Source organism: Nannospalax galili, unplaced genomic scaffold (assembly GCF_000622305.1).
Source record: "Nannospalax galili isolate Female #2095 unplaced genomic scaffold, S.galili_v1.0 scaffold1212, whole genome shotgun sequence".
Classification (NCBI taxonomy): Eukaryota; Metazoa; Chordata; class Mammalia; order Rodentia; family Spalacidae; genus Nannospalax; species Nannospalax galili.
Genome location: NW_008331994.1, coordinates 265,492 through 279,740, shown reverse-complemented (window position 1 = coordinate 279,740; position 14,249 = coordinate 265,492). Strand labels below are relative to the sequence as shown.

At 45.3% G+C, this 14,249-nt stretch overlaps 2 protein-coding genes across 2 annotated transcripts in view; one reads left to right on the top strand and one right to left on the bottom strand.

Moving 5' to 3' along the window:
* Nucleotides 1-4,431, top strand: part of LOC108490518 — a 9,960-nt gene extending 5,529 nt beyond the window's left edge. Inside the window, 1 exon segment of the mRNA XM_017796591.2 lies at nt 4,331-4,431. Coding sequence (XP_017652080.1) covers nt 4,331-4,431 — 101 coding nt within the window.
* A 131-nt stretch (nt 4,432-4,562) lies between these two features.
* On the bottom strand, nt 4,563-13,234 carry Ensa (endosulfine alpha). The gene is made up of 4 exons (XM_008827083.3): nt 13,032-13,234; nt 10,534-10,659; nt 8,072-8,238; nt 4,563-5,274 (listed from the first exon to the last, which is right to left on the bottom strand). Exons 1-4 carry the CDS (start codon nt 13,086-13,088, stop codon nt 5,259-5,261), a joined length of 366 nt encoding a protein of 121 aa, XP_008825305.1. The 5' UTR covers nt 13,089-13,234; the 3' UTR covers nt 4,563-5,258.
* Nucleotides 13,235-14,249: the final 1,015 nt, after the last annotated feature.

Sequence of the window (14,249 nt, the reverse complement as noted above, 5' to 3'; positions counted from 1 at the left end):
AGAAATCCATAACACCCACTAAGAATTTATCTATTTTATCATTCGTTGAAGTCATAGGCCCTGGTAAATTTGTAAGATCCTTAATATGCACTATATAATAAAAACATCACAATCTGGGTTTGGAGAATTTTTTCCTCAGGCTGTCACAAGGACTATGGGAGGAGGGGATTGGATGCCACGTGTACCTCCCAGCAGTGAATTTGCCTTACAGTCTCCAACAGAAAATGAGTGTATTTTATTGGGAAAGGAAGAGGGAAGGATAAGGAAAGATCCATGAGGGTAAATGGGAAGAAAGAGCTCATGAGAGGAGGGAAAATACAAGACAGGTAAATTATCAAGGGAAGAATAAGGAAATGGGGGTACTATAACTGGGGAGGGAGAAATGAGGGTTAGACAAGGAGAGAGGAGAGAGAGAGAGAGACAGAGAGAGGAGAAATTATGCTTAGGTTGTGTTAAAAACTGTAGGTTATGCATTTGTTCAAAAGCCTATAGAAAAATATACATACAATATCTGAACTTGCACATAGCTGAATGTTGTTGAAAAACCTAGGCGCCATGAGGCCACCTGATAGGAATGCCTGACAAGAGGTCAAGCATTGAGAAACTAGCTTATCAGAAAAACAGGACGTAGTGGTCAAGCCATCTGCATCTGGCAATCCCCGGGGCTCGATACCAGGAAATCAGGAAATAACATCTGTACCATAAGTCACCCACCCAGAATTTAGCAACTTAACTTCCTCATGCTTTGTACTCGTTTGAATGGGCCAATAACCATGCTTCTGCTTCTGTACCCCGCTTCTGCTCTATAAAAGTGCCAAAACCCAGCATGGGGGCGCGCAAGTCCTCCGAGGAGACTTTGTGCCCACAGGTACCTGTGTACTAAATAAACCTCTTGCTGTTGCAACCCGAAGGCTGACTTGTCCTCAGTGGTTTCACTCTTACAATAGGAATGTGCCACCATGCCTGGCTGCAAATATCCTTAATGGCAACCCACTTGAGAGTTATTTTTCCATTTGCCTTTTCTTTTTCTCTGTGTACACATGTGTGTTTGAGGCAAGGTCTCATGTACCTCAGGCTGGCCTTGAACTCACTTTGTCCCTGAGGTTGGTCCAGAACTCCTGATTCTTCTACCTCTACCTCATCAGTGCTGAGATTACAAGTGTATACTACAGTGCTTCTTTGATACAGGGTCTTATGCAGTCAGGCTGGTCTGGAACTCATGGCAATCCTCTTGTACCAGGCTCTCAGGTGCTGGGATTACTGGTGTTCCACCTTGCCTGACTTCTGACTGCTTTTTCTGTTTCGGCTACACTAACTGAAAGTCAATGCTTGTGGGCCACAGTAACTTGATTCCTACCACCTTGTATGTCTAAAAAGGCTCAGTGGAGAGGCTTGTCACCAGTCATCCAACTGTGTTAAGAGTGGTGGAAAACCCTCCTCCTCTCAATTCTTTTGAGATAAAGATTTCAGAAAACACCTAGCTAAAATACCAGGAGCCAAGTGTGGCCATAGCATGCCTTTAACCCCAGCACACAGGAGTTAAGACAGGATGTGAATTTGGGGCCAGTCTGGGTATATAATAAGACCTTATTTGAAAAAAAGTAAGTAAAGGTTAAGTAGGCTATAAACTTTGTTAGCTTGGTTGCTCAAGTCCAATATATGTAATGAGAAACAAATGGCAAATTTTATTTTATTTTATTTTTTTGTGGCAGGATCTCACTATGTAATCCTGTCTGGAACTTGCTATATAGACCAGGCTGGCCTTGAACTGAGATTAAAGGTGTGCACATTTACTTGGCAAGTTTATTATTTCCTTTTCCTTTTTTTTTTTTTTGTCTTTTTGAGACAGTCTCCCTGTAGCCCCAGCTGTCCTGGAACTCACTGTATAGACTAGGCTGGCCTTGAACTCACAAGGATCCGCCTGCCTCTGCCTCCCAAGTGCTAGGATTAAAGGTGTGCACCACCAGGCCCAGCCAAGTTTATTATTTCTTAAAAAATAATTTTGTGCATATGTGTGCCTGCCACTTTGTGGAGTCAGTTTTCTCCTTCCACCTTTATGTAGGTTCTGGGATTTGAACTCAGGTTGTCAGTTATGTGGGGCAAGTGCTTTACCTGCTGAACCATCTTGGCAGCCCCAAATAACATTTTTTGGGGGGGTCTTTCTGAGACAGGGCCCCCAGTAGCCCCATTTGGCCTGGAATTCACTATGTAGATGGGGCTGGCCTTGAACTCAGAGAGTCTCCTGCCTCTGCCTCCTGAGTGCTAGGATTAAAGGTGTGCACCACCATGCCTGGCTCCAAATAGCAAATTTTAAAAATGAAATGTGGGTATCCAAACTATTCCTTGATACCCAGGGATTTCCAAGGTTACAGCTTAAAACTAAGGTCCTGGGACTCAAGAATAGTGGGGAGGTCATGATACAAGGGGTTAGATACTAACTCAAGCACTTCAGCTAGCTAGCTCTCCCATTTTCCAAGCAACTTATTTTCAGACCTCAAAGTCCTCACCAGTATGAAAATGAATATGCACTAACCAAATGGTCTAATATGGCCTCACCTCATTCTCAGCCACATGGCAGACACAACCCTAACATGCTTGGTGAAAAGGTATGGAATTGATACGTCTCACTAATTCCACTGTAATAAGAGCATTATTTGCACCCCAGAATACATAGCTTTGAGGTTTTTTTTTTTTTGGTCTTTTTGAGACAGGGTCTCCCTGTAGCCCCAGCTGGCCCGGAATTGTGTAAACCAGGCTGGCCTTGAACTCAGAGAGATCCGCCTGCCTCTGCCTCCCAAATGCTGGAATTAAAGGTGTGCACTACCACGCCCAGCCACAGCTTTGAGTTTATACCCTAGGTATTTAACTTTTCTACGCACTTTTTCATGTATTATTCAACACTTTTTTTTTTTTTCCGGTCTTTTTGAGACAGGGTCTCTCTGTAGCCCCAGCTGGCCTGGAACTGGCTATGTAGACCAGGCTGGCCTCAAACTCACAGCAAGGGCTGGGATTAAAGGTGCACATCACCATGCTCAGCATCCTGTTATTTTTGAGTGTCTTACCATGTGGCCTTGTTTTGAAACTCACTATATAAAAGTAGGGTAGTCTTGAACTTGTGATCCTCTTGCCTCTTGAATACTGGGACTATTAGCAAGCCCCACCATGCCCAGTTGCTTTTGTTTTTCTTTTGTCTTTTTGAGACAGGGTCTCCCTGTAGCCCCAGCTGGCCTTGAAACCAGAGATCTGCCTGCCTCTGCCTCCTGAGTGCTGGGACTAAATGCTTGCACCACCATGCCCAGCTTGCTTTTATTTTTCTAAAACAGGATTTTGTGGAAAGCCTAGGCCTCACCTCAAATTGGCTACATACCTGAGGATGACCTTGAACTCCTTGATCACCCTGCCTCCATCTCCCCAAGCTGGGATTATAGGCATGTACCACCATGTCTGGCTGAGTGTTTTTCTTTAATATACCTTCATTCCAAATGGATCACTATTCAGCAAGTCAAACTTTTAGGATGTAGTATAAGCCCCTGACTAAATCACAAGAGAAAAAACCAGAAACACCCAAGTAGTTGAAAATTTACTTGGAAAACTTTTGACTGAGAGAGAAAGAGGGGGCTGGAGAGATGGTTCAGTGGCTGAGAGTAGGTGCTACTCTTCCAGAGGACCTGAGTTCAGTTCCTAACACCCCTGTCAGGTGGCCCACAATCCCCCCAGCTCTAGGGGATCTTCACCCTTTTCCCACAGGTACCATACATAATATGGCATTCACACACAGACAAATAGGAAAAACAAAAAAAAACAAAACCTTCTAAAGAGAAAAAAGAATGTCAGACACTGAAAGCTCAGGTACTGGTGATTTCTCTGAACTATAGTTCCTGGACAACACCCCACCTCCCCGACTTTGTCCTTTGGGACAGATCTTATGTAGCCCTTGCTGGCCTCAGACTATGTTGCCAAAGCTCACCTTGAACCTCTGATCTTGATCTACCTCCCAAATGCTGAGTTTATAGGGGTAGCCACCGCATCAGCACACAAGCAGCTTTTAACCCATTTCACTGGCAGGATTTCAGGCATGTAGGCTGGGACATCATGTGGGGAAAAGACACTCTGCCTTCTGCTGGTCATGAACAGAAACACCAGCGTTTCTTTTGGCTTATTACTAACAGGTCACATTTCTCCCCCACACATGGAATTTAGGAATAGAAACTTAAAGGGAAAATGAAGAGGCATCCATTTTTGCTGAGCCTGAATAGCCTCAGGCACCAATAAACCATTTAGATCAAATATCCTGACTCTCATTTTGTAGGTGATTCACTTTCTCTATTAGCTACAGAAACAACGGATAAGCAGAAGCTAGAACAAGGCCTGCTCCGTGTACCAACATTCCCCTCCCCCCTGTCAGATGATGAGGCCAGGAGGCCAGGCTGAATCTCTTATCAGAGATCCTGCTGCTCCTCAAAAACTCAGGGCCCCACACCAACCTTTACACTCAATAGACTCTTCAGTATTATTTTCTTCACCCTCCCAAACCCCAATAAAACACACCAACTGCTTCAGAGTATTTTGGGTTTGGTTTTTCCATGGGTATTTTTTTTTTTTTTTATTTCAAATACTGAAAAAATTTCCCCTGGGCTCTGTGGGACTCCCCACACTCACTGCCCTTCTCCCCAGAGCAAACCTATTTCAAGAACAGCACTTTTTTTTAAATGAACAATTAACACTGAGTCCTCAGCTTGCTCTGAAGAACCAGAGAAGCTGTTTGAACCTGCTGTATGAAGAGTGACAGTTCCTTCTCTCTGACACCAGGTCTCCAGTCCATCCAAACAATGCATTTCTCTTCAGGGCTGAATCAGAATCCCTTATCATTAGTCTACCACCACTCCTCCCCCTGGAATCCATCCAACTTGTCAAATGCATTGCTAAGGATGATGACAGGAAATTTTTTATTGACTCTAAACCCAAGTCCATTTTCCCCCCATATCTTCCATCCCACCCTCTCAACTCCACCCATGGGATTTCACTGAGATTTCTCCTAACAGCTAGTTGGAAAAAAAGGCAAAATAAAAAAGTTCAAGGTCTTGGTGCTCAGCCCAAGGGGCTCCATGCACTGGGACAGCAATGGGCAGGGATTTCTGCCTCTCTAGCCTGCACCCAAGCCACCACCTGACCCCTGGCTGCACTAGCAGGGAAGGGTAGGAGCCAGCACAGGACCCAGGTGGGCAGCATCTCAGGATCTGGTGGAGCCCCAGGCAGCATCACTCAACTTGGCCACTGTGGATGAACACAAAAGGAAAAAAAAAAACAAAAACAAAAACAAATAAAAAGAGACACTGTAAAGTAATAGGGAAAAACCCCTTGAATTCCATCCCAGTTTCTACCCAACTTCTCCAATCATTACACTACCTACAAATGCCTCAATATTATCTGTAAAGAAATTAAAAAAAAAAAAAGAAAAAAAGAAAATTTCAGTCTTTTCCTATCTACAAACAGAATGTTTTCTGTCTTTTTGAGATATTCATGGAAAACAGGAAACCACAATTCTTTAGACACCAAATAACTAGAGGTTTCCAGGGAGGTAAGATGTCTGTCTGAAGCCATGCAGGGCCATAGCCAATGGCAGCAGTGGAGATCTCAGCAGCAGAGCAGTGAGGTGGTGACTAGGAGGGGCCAGGGTCAGACCTCACAGTTGCTGTTTAGAGGGGACTTAATGATCTGGATTTAATCAAATGCATTTGGGTTTTAAAATGACCCTTCCTTGCTAAGAAACAGGTGGCAAATACAAAATGTAGCTTGTTTCTTTGTTTTCTTGGACATGAAGAGTAAGACTATTTTCTTATTCTGCTTCCTCCTCCTACTCCTCTTCCTCTGTGTCTGTGTTACTAGGGATTGAACCTAGGGTATCCTGCATGCTAGGCAAGCAATCTACCACTGAACTAGACTCTCTTTTTAGTTTTTGAGACAGGTCTCATTAAGTTGCCAAGGCTAGCCTTGAACTTACCCTGTAACCCAGGCTGCCCTTGAACTAGCAATCTTCCTGCCTTAGCCTTCTGAGTAGCTTGGGCATTATAAGCCAGCTCCATTTCCCTATTTCTTCTGTTACTTCCTAATAATCAGACTCATTGTGAATCTGTCTTGAAGACACAAACTGACCAATAGAGAAGGCAGCTCAGACAGAAAGGAAGTACAGAATTCGAGAAGATCGGAGATGAAGAAAACGTACAAAATTATATATATATTTATATATATAATAACATGACATATCTATGTACAACATGGCTGGGACGGTTGAGGAAACTATACACGATGTTCAGCATTGTCCCCTTCCCACATGGACTTTAGATTAAGGATGACAGCATGAGAAAATGGAGCAGGAAACACAAAAATTATATACAATTACAAATGACAGTCAAGGAGTTTGGGGGCCAGGGAGATCAGGGATCCTGCTCTCTCCATTCCTTCCTCACCAACCTTTTCCTATGCAATCTGCATGACAGCCAGAGAACTGAGTGGCCAGTCAGGAAACAACTTACGTACCTATTCCTCTGGCATGTAGATCGGCAAACTTGCCAGTCATTCTCAATGGCACATTGGAATGTGTGAGGTAAAAGGGTAAGAGAGATTACAGCATCTTACTCTTTTAACAGTTCTCACCCTGCCAAACTGGTGGTAACTAGAAGCAGCTGGCCACAACCTCCTTTCCTTCCACTTGTTCATAAATCAGCACTGCTACTTCCTTACCGCCTCAGAGCTGAGTGTGTGAGCCCTAGCTGGACAGACTTTTCCATCTTCCTTCCCTAAATCCTTTCCCTAGCTTCTGCCACAGTGGATCATCTGCTAAGAACCTGCTGCCTGTCTGTGCAGTGGGACTAAGCCCTTGGGGCCAGCTCAGTTCATCCCCCTTTCCACTCGCTAACAATATACCTACCATCTGTTACATCTGGAGCCTGAGTCCCACGTGGACATGACCAAGCATGTTTCCTCAGGCCTGTCAGGCTCTGCTGCCAGAGTGTTTAGCAGCTAAGGTCTGGCTGTAGACCCAGCAGAGTAAAGAAACATCCATGGCTAGTTTCTTTAGGATTTTTTTCTTTTCCCTTTAATCCTCAAGAAGGCTATGGTAGCTGTGAGATTCTGCTGCCTGAACTTACAGCCTTCAAACTGCAAACTTACTTTCTCCCCATGTAGCATCCTTCCTGCTCCTTTCCTACTTTTACAGGGTGGATGGAGGCTCACGACGGGCCTTCCTCACTTTTAGTTTTATGATGGACAGCACAGTTATGGCAGGTATAGAATTTTAGAGTCAGAATTATACATATTTCATTCTTGTACAGGTGAGGAAAATGAAATCCAGAGGCTAAAGACCCAACCACACATATTAGTATAGCTAAGACTGAGTAGAACTAAAATGCTGATATTTCAACTCCTAAACCAGTGCTCCATTATCCCATAATAATTTCAAAAGCAATTCACTGGAAAAGAAAAGGTACCCTTTTTTCACAAATAACATTCATCAAGCTTTACATCCTTTGAGAACCAGGGCAAATTGTAAGAGATACCCTATAAAGGGGGTTACATAGCTTTAAGCAAGCAAATCACTTCTCTTTTCTGACGGTTCTCTAAACCTGCCATGATGAAAACATAAAGCACAGTGGCCTAAAGGACAGCACACTTAGAAGCACAGAAAGCATGTCTGTCTTTCACTCTTCTTTCCCATCACGTTAGCTTAGCCTTGGGACATTAAACCTGCCATGCTACTCCAAGTCTCAGCCTAACCAATTTGGAGATACTTTCCTCCAAAAGAACTCACATCGTCCACATTTTCCACATAAGAAAACATTGCAGCAACATTCAGTCCTAGTCTTCCTATTTCTGGGTCCCTACCTGGACTACAGTGAGGGTGTGGAGGGTTCAATTTAACCAAAGAAATGAACTCAGAGCCCCTCCTTCAACCTTCAGCTCCCAGAAAAATGTTTTCCCTAGCAGCAAGCTGAGCTCTGACTAGATGCCCATTCCCTGCCTAACATATAAAAGTCCAGTGGGTGAGGAAGGGGAGGAGAGGGGCCCAGGTTACCCCGCAAGCTTGCTGGTGACGAGCGAGGACTTTCTCTGGGGCAGATCCTGTGGGGTGGGGATGTGGTCACCAGTCACCAGGTTCTTGTCTGGTCCTGCACTTGGCAGCTGCTTATTCTTCATCTTGGCTTTGGCCATGTTGTAGTCTCCTGAGTCAAAGTACTTTTGCTAAGAGACAAGAGAGAGGTTTAGATGAACACCAGCCCAAATGGAGTTCTCCAAATGCAAAGATACATATATATAATATTCATTCTAAACTCTCATCGACACTCAGATCTTTTTCGGTCTTCCGAATGCACATACAGTTTGACATTACTTATTTGCACTTATGTCTCCTCCTGGCGTGTTCTGACCTTTACAAGTATAAGCAGTTTCCTAACAAAAAACATGCATTTTTGGAGTCTAAGGGAAAGCTCTGTTATCAGACTCAGGTAACAGTTCCTACGTCTCTGTACCTCACTCAGCACAAGATTGGTGCAACCAGAATGACTTTATTCATTCATAACAGCTTACTGAGGACCTTACTAGATGGCAAACAACAGCTTGGTGCTGGAGAAACAAATGAATAAAGTAAAAAAAAAACGGGTCAATCCGGGGTTACCCCAGCAAGGAGCTGGTCAACCAAAACCAACAACTGCAGAATTAAAAATTCCCTCAGACCAGGAACTAGGTTTGTTCCTGAAGCAATGTGCTTTCCCTGACTCCCGCCACTCCCACACATGTTCCTAGGCTGAGACAGTCTGCCTACGCCTGGCTTGCCTAAGGCAAGGTAAGTGGCAAATCTGCATCACATTATCATCTGTGACTAAAACTCAGTAACTGGGATTCTCCATAGAGATTTGCTTTCCTTTCTACCTTAGCCATAATCAGCTTAATTCTCTCAGCCTCTCCATCAGTTTACTGTAGCAAGAAACCTAATAAAGAGGAGCTAGATGACTGCATGGGGCATGGTGGCACATGCCTTTAGTTTCAGCGCTTGGGAAGCGGATCTGTAAGAGATCAAGGTCAGCTGGTCTACACAGCCAGAACAGCTTTTTTTCTTTTCTGTAGCCCCAAGTGGCCGAGGACTATGCAGACCAGGCTGGCCTTGAACTCACAGAGATCCATCTGCCAAGACCAGCTAGCTATCTTTAAAAAAAAACAAACAGGTAGATGGCCATGAAGGTAGACTTTCCATTGGTGAGGAAAGTCATTCTGGTCTTGGTTTTGACTTTTTTTATGTGGTGTAAAAGGCAACCCAACAAGGGTGCTAGGAACTGAACTTCGATTCCTTGGAACAACAACAAGCACTCATACTGCTGAGCCATCCTTTTTTGTCTTTTTTGAGAGAGGGTCTTCCTGTAGTCACTCACTATGTATAGCCACTCACTATGTGGACTGGGCTGGCTTTGAACTCAGAGATCTGCTTGCCTCTGCCTCTGCCTCCCAGTGCTGGGATTAAAAGTGAGTGCCATGTGCCAAACTGTTTTTTTTCTAAAGATTTTATGTTTTTATTTTACATGTTAGATTGTTTTACCACCATGTTAAGTGGACATGTATGCCTGGTGGAGAAAGGTGTTGGAGTCCCTGGAACTGAAGTTACAAACAGGTGTTAGTCACCATGTGGATGCTGTGAACTGAACCCAGGATCTTCTGGAAGAGCAATTAAGTACTTCTAACCACTGACCCATTGCTCCAGCCCTCTTCGTGTGTTTTTTTTTGAAAGAGGGGTCTCACTCTGTAGCCCAGGCTGTCCTGAAACTTATTGTGTAGCCCAGGCAGTTCTTGAACTTCTGGTAATCCTCCTGCTTCAGCTTTCTGAGTGCTGGGATTATAGCATGAACTACAACAACCAGCTAAACTAAGTCTCTCTCTCTTTTTTTGTGTGTCTTTTTTGAGACAGGGTCTCCTTGTAGCCTCAGCTGTCCTGGAATGCACTATGTAGACCAGGCTGGCCTCAGGCTCACAAAGATCCGCCTGCCTCTGCCTCCCAAGTGCTGGGATTAAAGGCATGTGCCACCATGCTCAGCCTAAACTAAGTCTCTTGAGAGAGTATCATAGATGTCTGCTGTTAACTCTAGATATATAACAGTAGAAGTTCAAGTTGAAGATTTGTGGTCTTTTTCTGAAATGATATATCCTAAAATTTATTTCTAACCCTTAACAAGTACATAGTCCTAAAATCTCTACCACCCAAACAGGCAAATGCCTGGGTAGAGGCTTCATTTCCAGTCTCTAACATCCTTCCCTCATTCTCCATTCCTCCACATACAGCCTTAAATTCCTATAAGGGACATCCAAAGAGAACTTAAATCATATCAGGGATTTACAATAATCTGTTATCTTCTTTTCAAATTGCTAATTCACCTCTTTTACTGCCCAACAACCAAATCTCCAGAAAAACATGTAGTAGAACCTCTACAGACTCCATCCATGGAGTCCTGGTTGGCTCCATAGGAAAAGGGTAGACTTGGTGCTCCATACCCCTTTCTGGAGTCTCTTCATGAGGAAGTCCGAACCTCCTGGCTTCTGTCCTAGGCTTGGGTATTTGGCCTTTAGCTTTGCCTCCTCAGCTCTCTCAGGGAGAATACCTTCTTTCTCTTGTGTGTCCTGAAGGAAATAAGCCAAATAAAAATCAAGGGCTGAAAGCAACTGCTTCCAATATCTGATAACCCTTCTATTATCAATTTTCCTGGAGGTCCACCTGTTTATGAAGATGACATCTCCACTCTGCTCTTAAAGCTAGACCTTTGTTCAAATCCTTAGGGCTCACTACTTTGACAGTAGCCACATAAATGTATAACTTGCTAGGCAGCAGGGGCTGAACTCCCAATAGGGACTCTCAGGCTGGGCTGGCAGGCGTCCAAGAAGTGGTCTGTCTCAGAAGTTTCTTTAGGACCTGGGAGCCAAATTTAACACTGTTACTTGTTAATCCTTAAAGCTTTGGGCATGGATCCCAGCCTTCGGGAGGCAGAGGCAGGGGGACTTCCTCTGTGACATGGGTGCCAGCTTGGTCCTCATAGTGACATCTAGGCAGGCTAGGACTAGGGAGACCCTGTCAAAAACATCAACAAAACAAAAAACATACAAATCCTTAGGGCTCAGGAGGACTCTGTGAAGATAACTACAAGCTGCTTCTCACACTACACCCAGGAACCATTCCAGTGACCTGTGAGTACTGGGTTAGAGTTAATACCTAAACACAATACTTGAATCATAGAGCAAGCTACAGTTCACTCTGCACAGATAGTAGGAAAGACCAAGAAAAAACTGGCCAGGGTATCTAGTGATACCAGACAATTAGAGCTCCTGGCTGTCCTACAGGTCAAAGAAACTGAGCCTTCTGAGATGTTCCCTCCTCATTCAGACTCTTAAGAAGCCAGCTGGTAACTCTAACTGTGGAGGAGGCTAGCTATGTGGCCTACTCCAAAATCTCCACTTGAGTAATACACTTCAACATTTCCCTAAGTGTAGGAAGGTAATGAAGGTAAACAGAAATTAAACTGACATTACCTTTAACTTCAGGAAAGTTCAAAAACACTGGTTTCACTGTGGTAATCACTCATCAGTTTTCATCAAAAAAAAAAAACCAAAACCCAAACCAAGCCAAACCAAAAAAACACCTACTCTGAGTGGAGCAGGTGATGGAAATCTAAGGAAGCACCAAAGCTCAAATTGTCTGCAGGGGCTCTCAATGTTGTTTCTTTTTTGTGTGTTTTTGAGACAGGGTCTCCCTATAGCCCCAGCTGTCCTGGAACTCACTATGTAGACCACACTGGCCTCGAACTCACAAAGATCCTGCCTCTGCCTCCCAAGTGCCCGGATTAAAGGCGTGGTCCACCACGCTGGGCTTATTTTGTTTTGGAGACAGGGTCTGAATACAACAGGTTGGCCTTGAACTCACAGAGATCTGCCTGCCTCTGCTTCTGGCATGCAGAGATTAAAGGTGAGTAATGCCACGTTTGGCTTGGCTCTTGCTTTTTGTGGGCATCACAATTACTATTTTTTTATGACAGGGTCTCACTCTGAAGCCCAGGGTGGCTCGGGATTTGCAGCAACCTTCCTGCCTCAGCCTCTGTTAGCTTTCACATCAGGCCACTTCTTTTTTGGTACTGGGAGTTAATTCAGGACCTTGCCCATGCTAGCCAAGTGCTCTACCATTTAGCTATATTGCTAGTCCTCCCTCCCCCTGCTGCTCTTCAGTGACTTTTTTTTAAAGGACCTGAAGCCAATGTGTAGTTATTTATGGTGGATTTTCCCTTAAAAATTAGGTACAGATAAGACAATGTATTTCATGAGTACTTGGGCCCAGTGTTAAATAAGTCAAATACAGAGTCCAGGAAGGGCTTTAGCTGGCGTTGGTGTTTTCCTCACAGAATGGTGAGCGCACTAAGTTCCACTGCTGTGGAAGTAGGGGAGGGGGGAGGGGGAAGGGGGGAACCTGCAGGTCACTGAAGGTGAACAACGAACCCTCCCTATCAAAACATGTCTGGGAAAGTTGCCACCTAAACCTAGCCATGGTAATAATTACTCTTCTCCCCTCCCCCAATGCTGGTACCTTCTAAACCTCTTTTCCTGGACCTGTATCCCTTTACAGAAGGAGGCCACGCTCCAGCCTCACCAGGGGTCACTTACCACTCCTCATCAAACAACACAATTACAACCCCAGACCACCAGCCAGCCCCCTTTCACTCACCTAGTCTTTCCAAACACCCGCCCCCAGCCAAACTCGGCCAATTACAGAACAGCTTCCACGGCTTGAACAGAAGGCCTACTGGCCAATAAGGAAGAGCATCACACGGACAGACAATAGGCCTGACTAATCGGTGTCAGAGCACCCAGCCCAGCTGGAACGCAGCCTGAACGACGCCAACACTGGCCAACCCCTGCAGAGCCCGAGGCCGAGGCGCCCAATCCGCTGCGGCGGCGGGGGTGACTCCGGCCCACGGGGCCGCCCCCGCCCGCCCCCCCCTTCATCTCACCTGCTTCTCCTCGCCGGTCTCCTCCGCAGGGGTCTCTTCCTCTTGTTTCTGGGACATGGCAGGACCGGGACTGTGGAGTGCAGTGCCCGGGAAGTCAGCCGAGAAGGGAAGGGGGAGGGGAAGCGGGGACAACCGAGCAGCTGCTTGGGTTCCTGTCACTATGGTTGCTCACTCAAAATGGCGGCCCGGGCCTGTGACGTTGAGACCGCCCCCTCCTATGGGAACCAATGAGAATGGGTTGATGGGGCAATGACGTAACTGTCGACCAATGACCCTAGGCTAAAGGTGGGCTCTGTAGCGTTGACGGGCAAGCTGAAGCACCAACCGAGAAAGCAAACGAGCCACAAGAGCCAATTAAAGCCTGAGGGAGCCTGAGGGGCGGGGCTGCTGCCTTGGTATTTTGGCTTCTAGGGTGGGCCGCGTTCCTCCTGCTCCTCCGCCAGGTGCTGGGCCTCAACATGGAAACCCGTTATTTTCTGGGGAAAGGATCAAGCTTTGATTGGCGTTAAGCAGGAAGTTACTGACCTCCAGAAACAAAATTTGGAGGTTGAAATGGTCCGCAGTTTTCTGATATGTCAGTGTTTGACAGGGAGAGAATGAATGCTGACCTCAGTCCACTTGTATGGTTTAAGGCTCACACTTACCCCTATGTAGGCTTTGTAACTGTGAAGAGCCATTCAGTGGTGATTTAACCCCCTTGAAACTTGGAACACATCTCTAGGTACATGGTAAACATTTAAGCAAATATAGTTAATATCAATTACTATAAGCAATTATAGTTCAACAATTGTTCTTTTTAAAAATATTTTATGTGTATGACTGTATTGCCTGCATGTATGTAATTACGTGCACCCGCGTTGTGCAATGCCTGCAGGGGCAGAAAAGGGTGTCAGATCCCCTGGAACTGGAGTTATGGACAGTTGTTAGTTGCCGTGTTGGTGCTGGGATTCCAACCCTGGGATCTTGTGCAAGAACAGCCAGTGTTCTTAAGGGGCTGAGCAATCTCTCCAGCCCCTCAACAATAGTTCTTAATCAGCTTGGGAGTCTCATGCCTATACTCCCAGCACTAGGGGGGCTAAAGCAGACGGATCTCTGAGAGTTTGAGGCTAACATAGTGTGAGCATCTGTTGGTACATAGTACTGTATTACTTTGTGTGTGTGTGTGTGTGTGTGTGTGTGTGTGTGTGTATGAGTGTATTGCCTGCATGTATGTGAGTG

What these genes read in the sequence shown, in the direction of transcription:
- Ensa (XM_008827083.3), bottom strand. Translation starts at nt 13,088, where the DNA reads ATGTCCCAGAAACAAGAGGAAGAGACCCCTGCGGAGGAGACCGGCGAG. An exon ending in AGACCGGCGAGGAGAAGCAG is followed by an intron (nt 10,660 to 13,031) that starts GTGAGATGAAGG and finishes TATTTCCTTCAG; the next exon opens with GACACACAAGAGAAAGAAGG. An exon ending in TGAAGAGACTCCAGAAAGGG is followed by an intron (nt 8,239 to 10,533) that starts GTATGGAGCACC and finishes CTTGTCTCTTAG; the next exon opens with CAAAAGTACTTTGACTCAGG.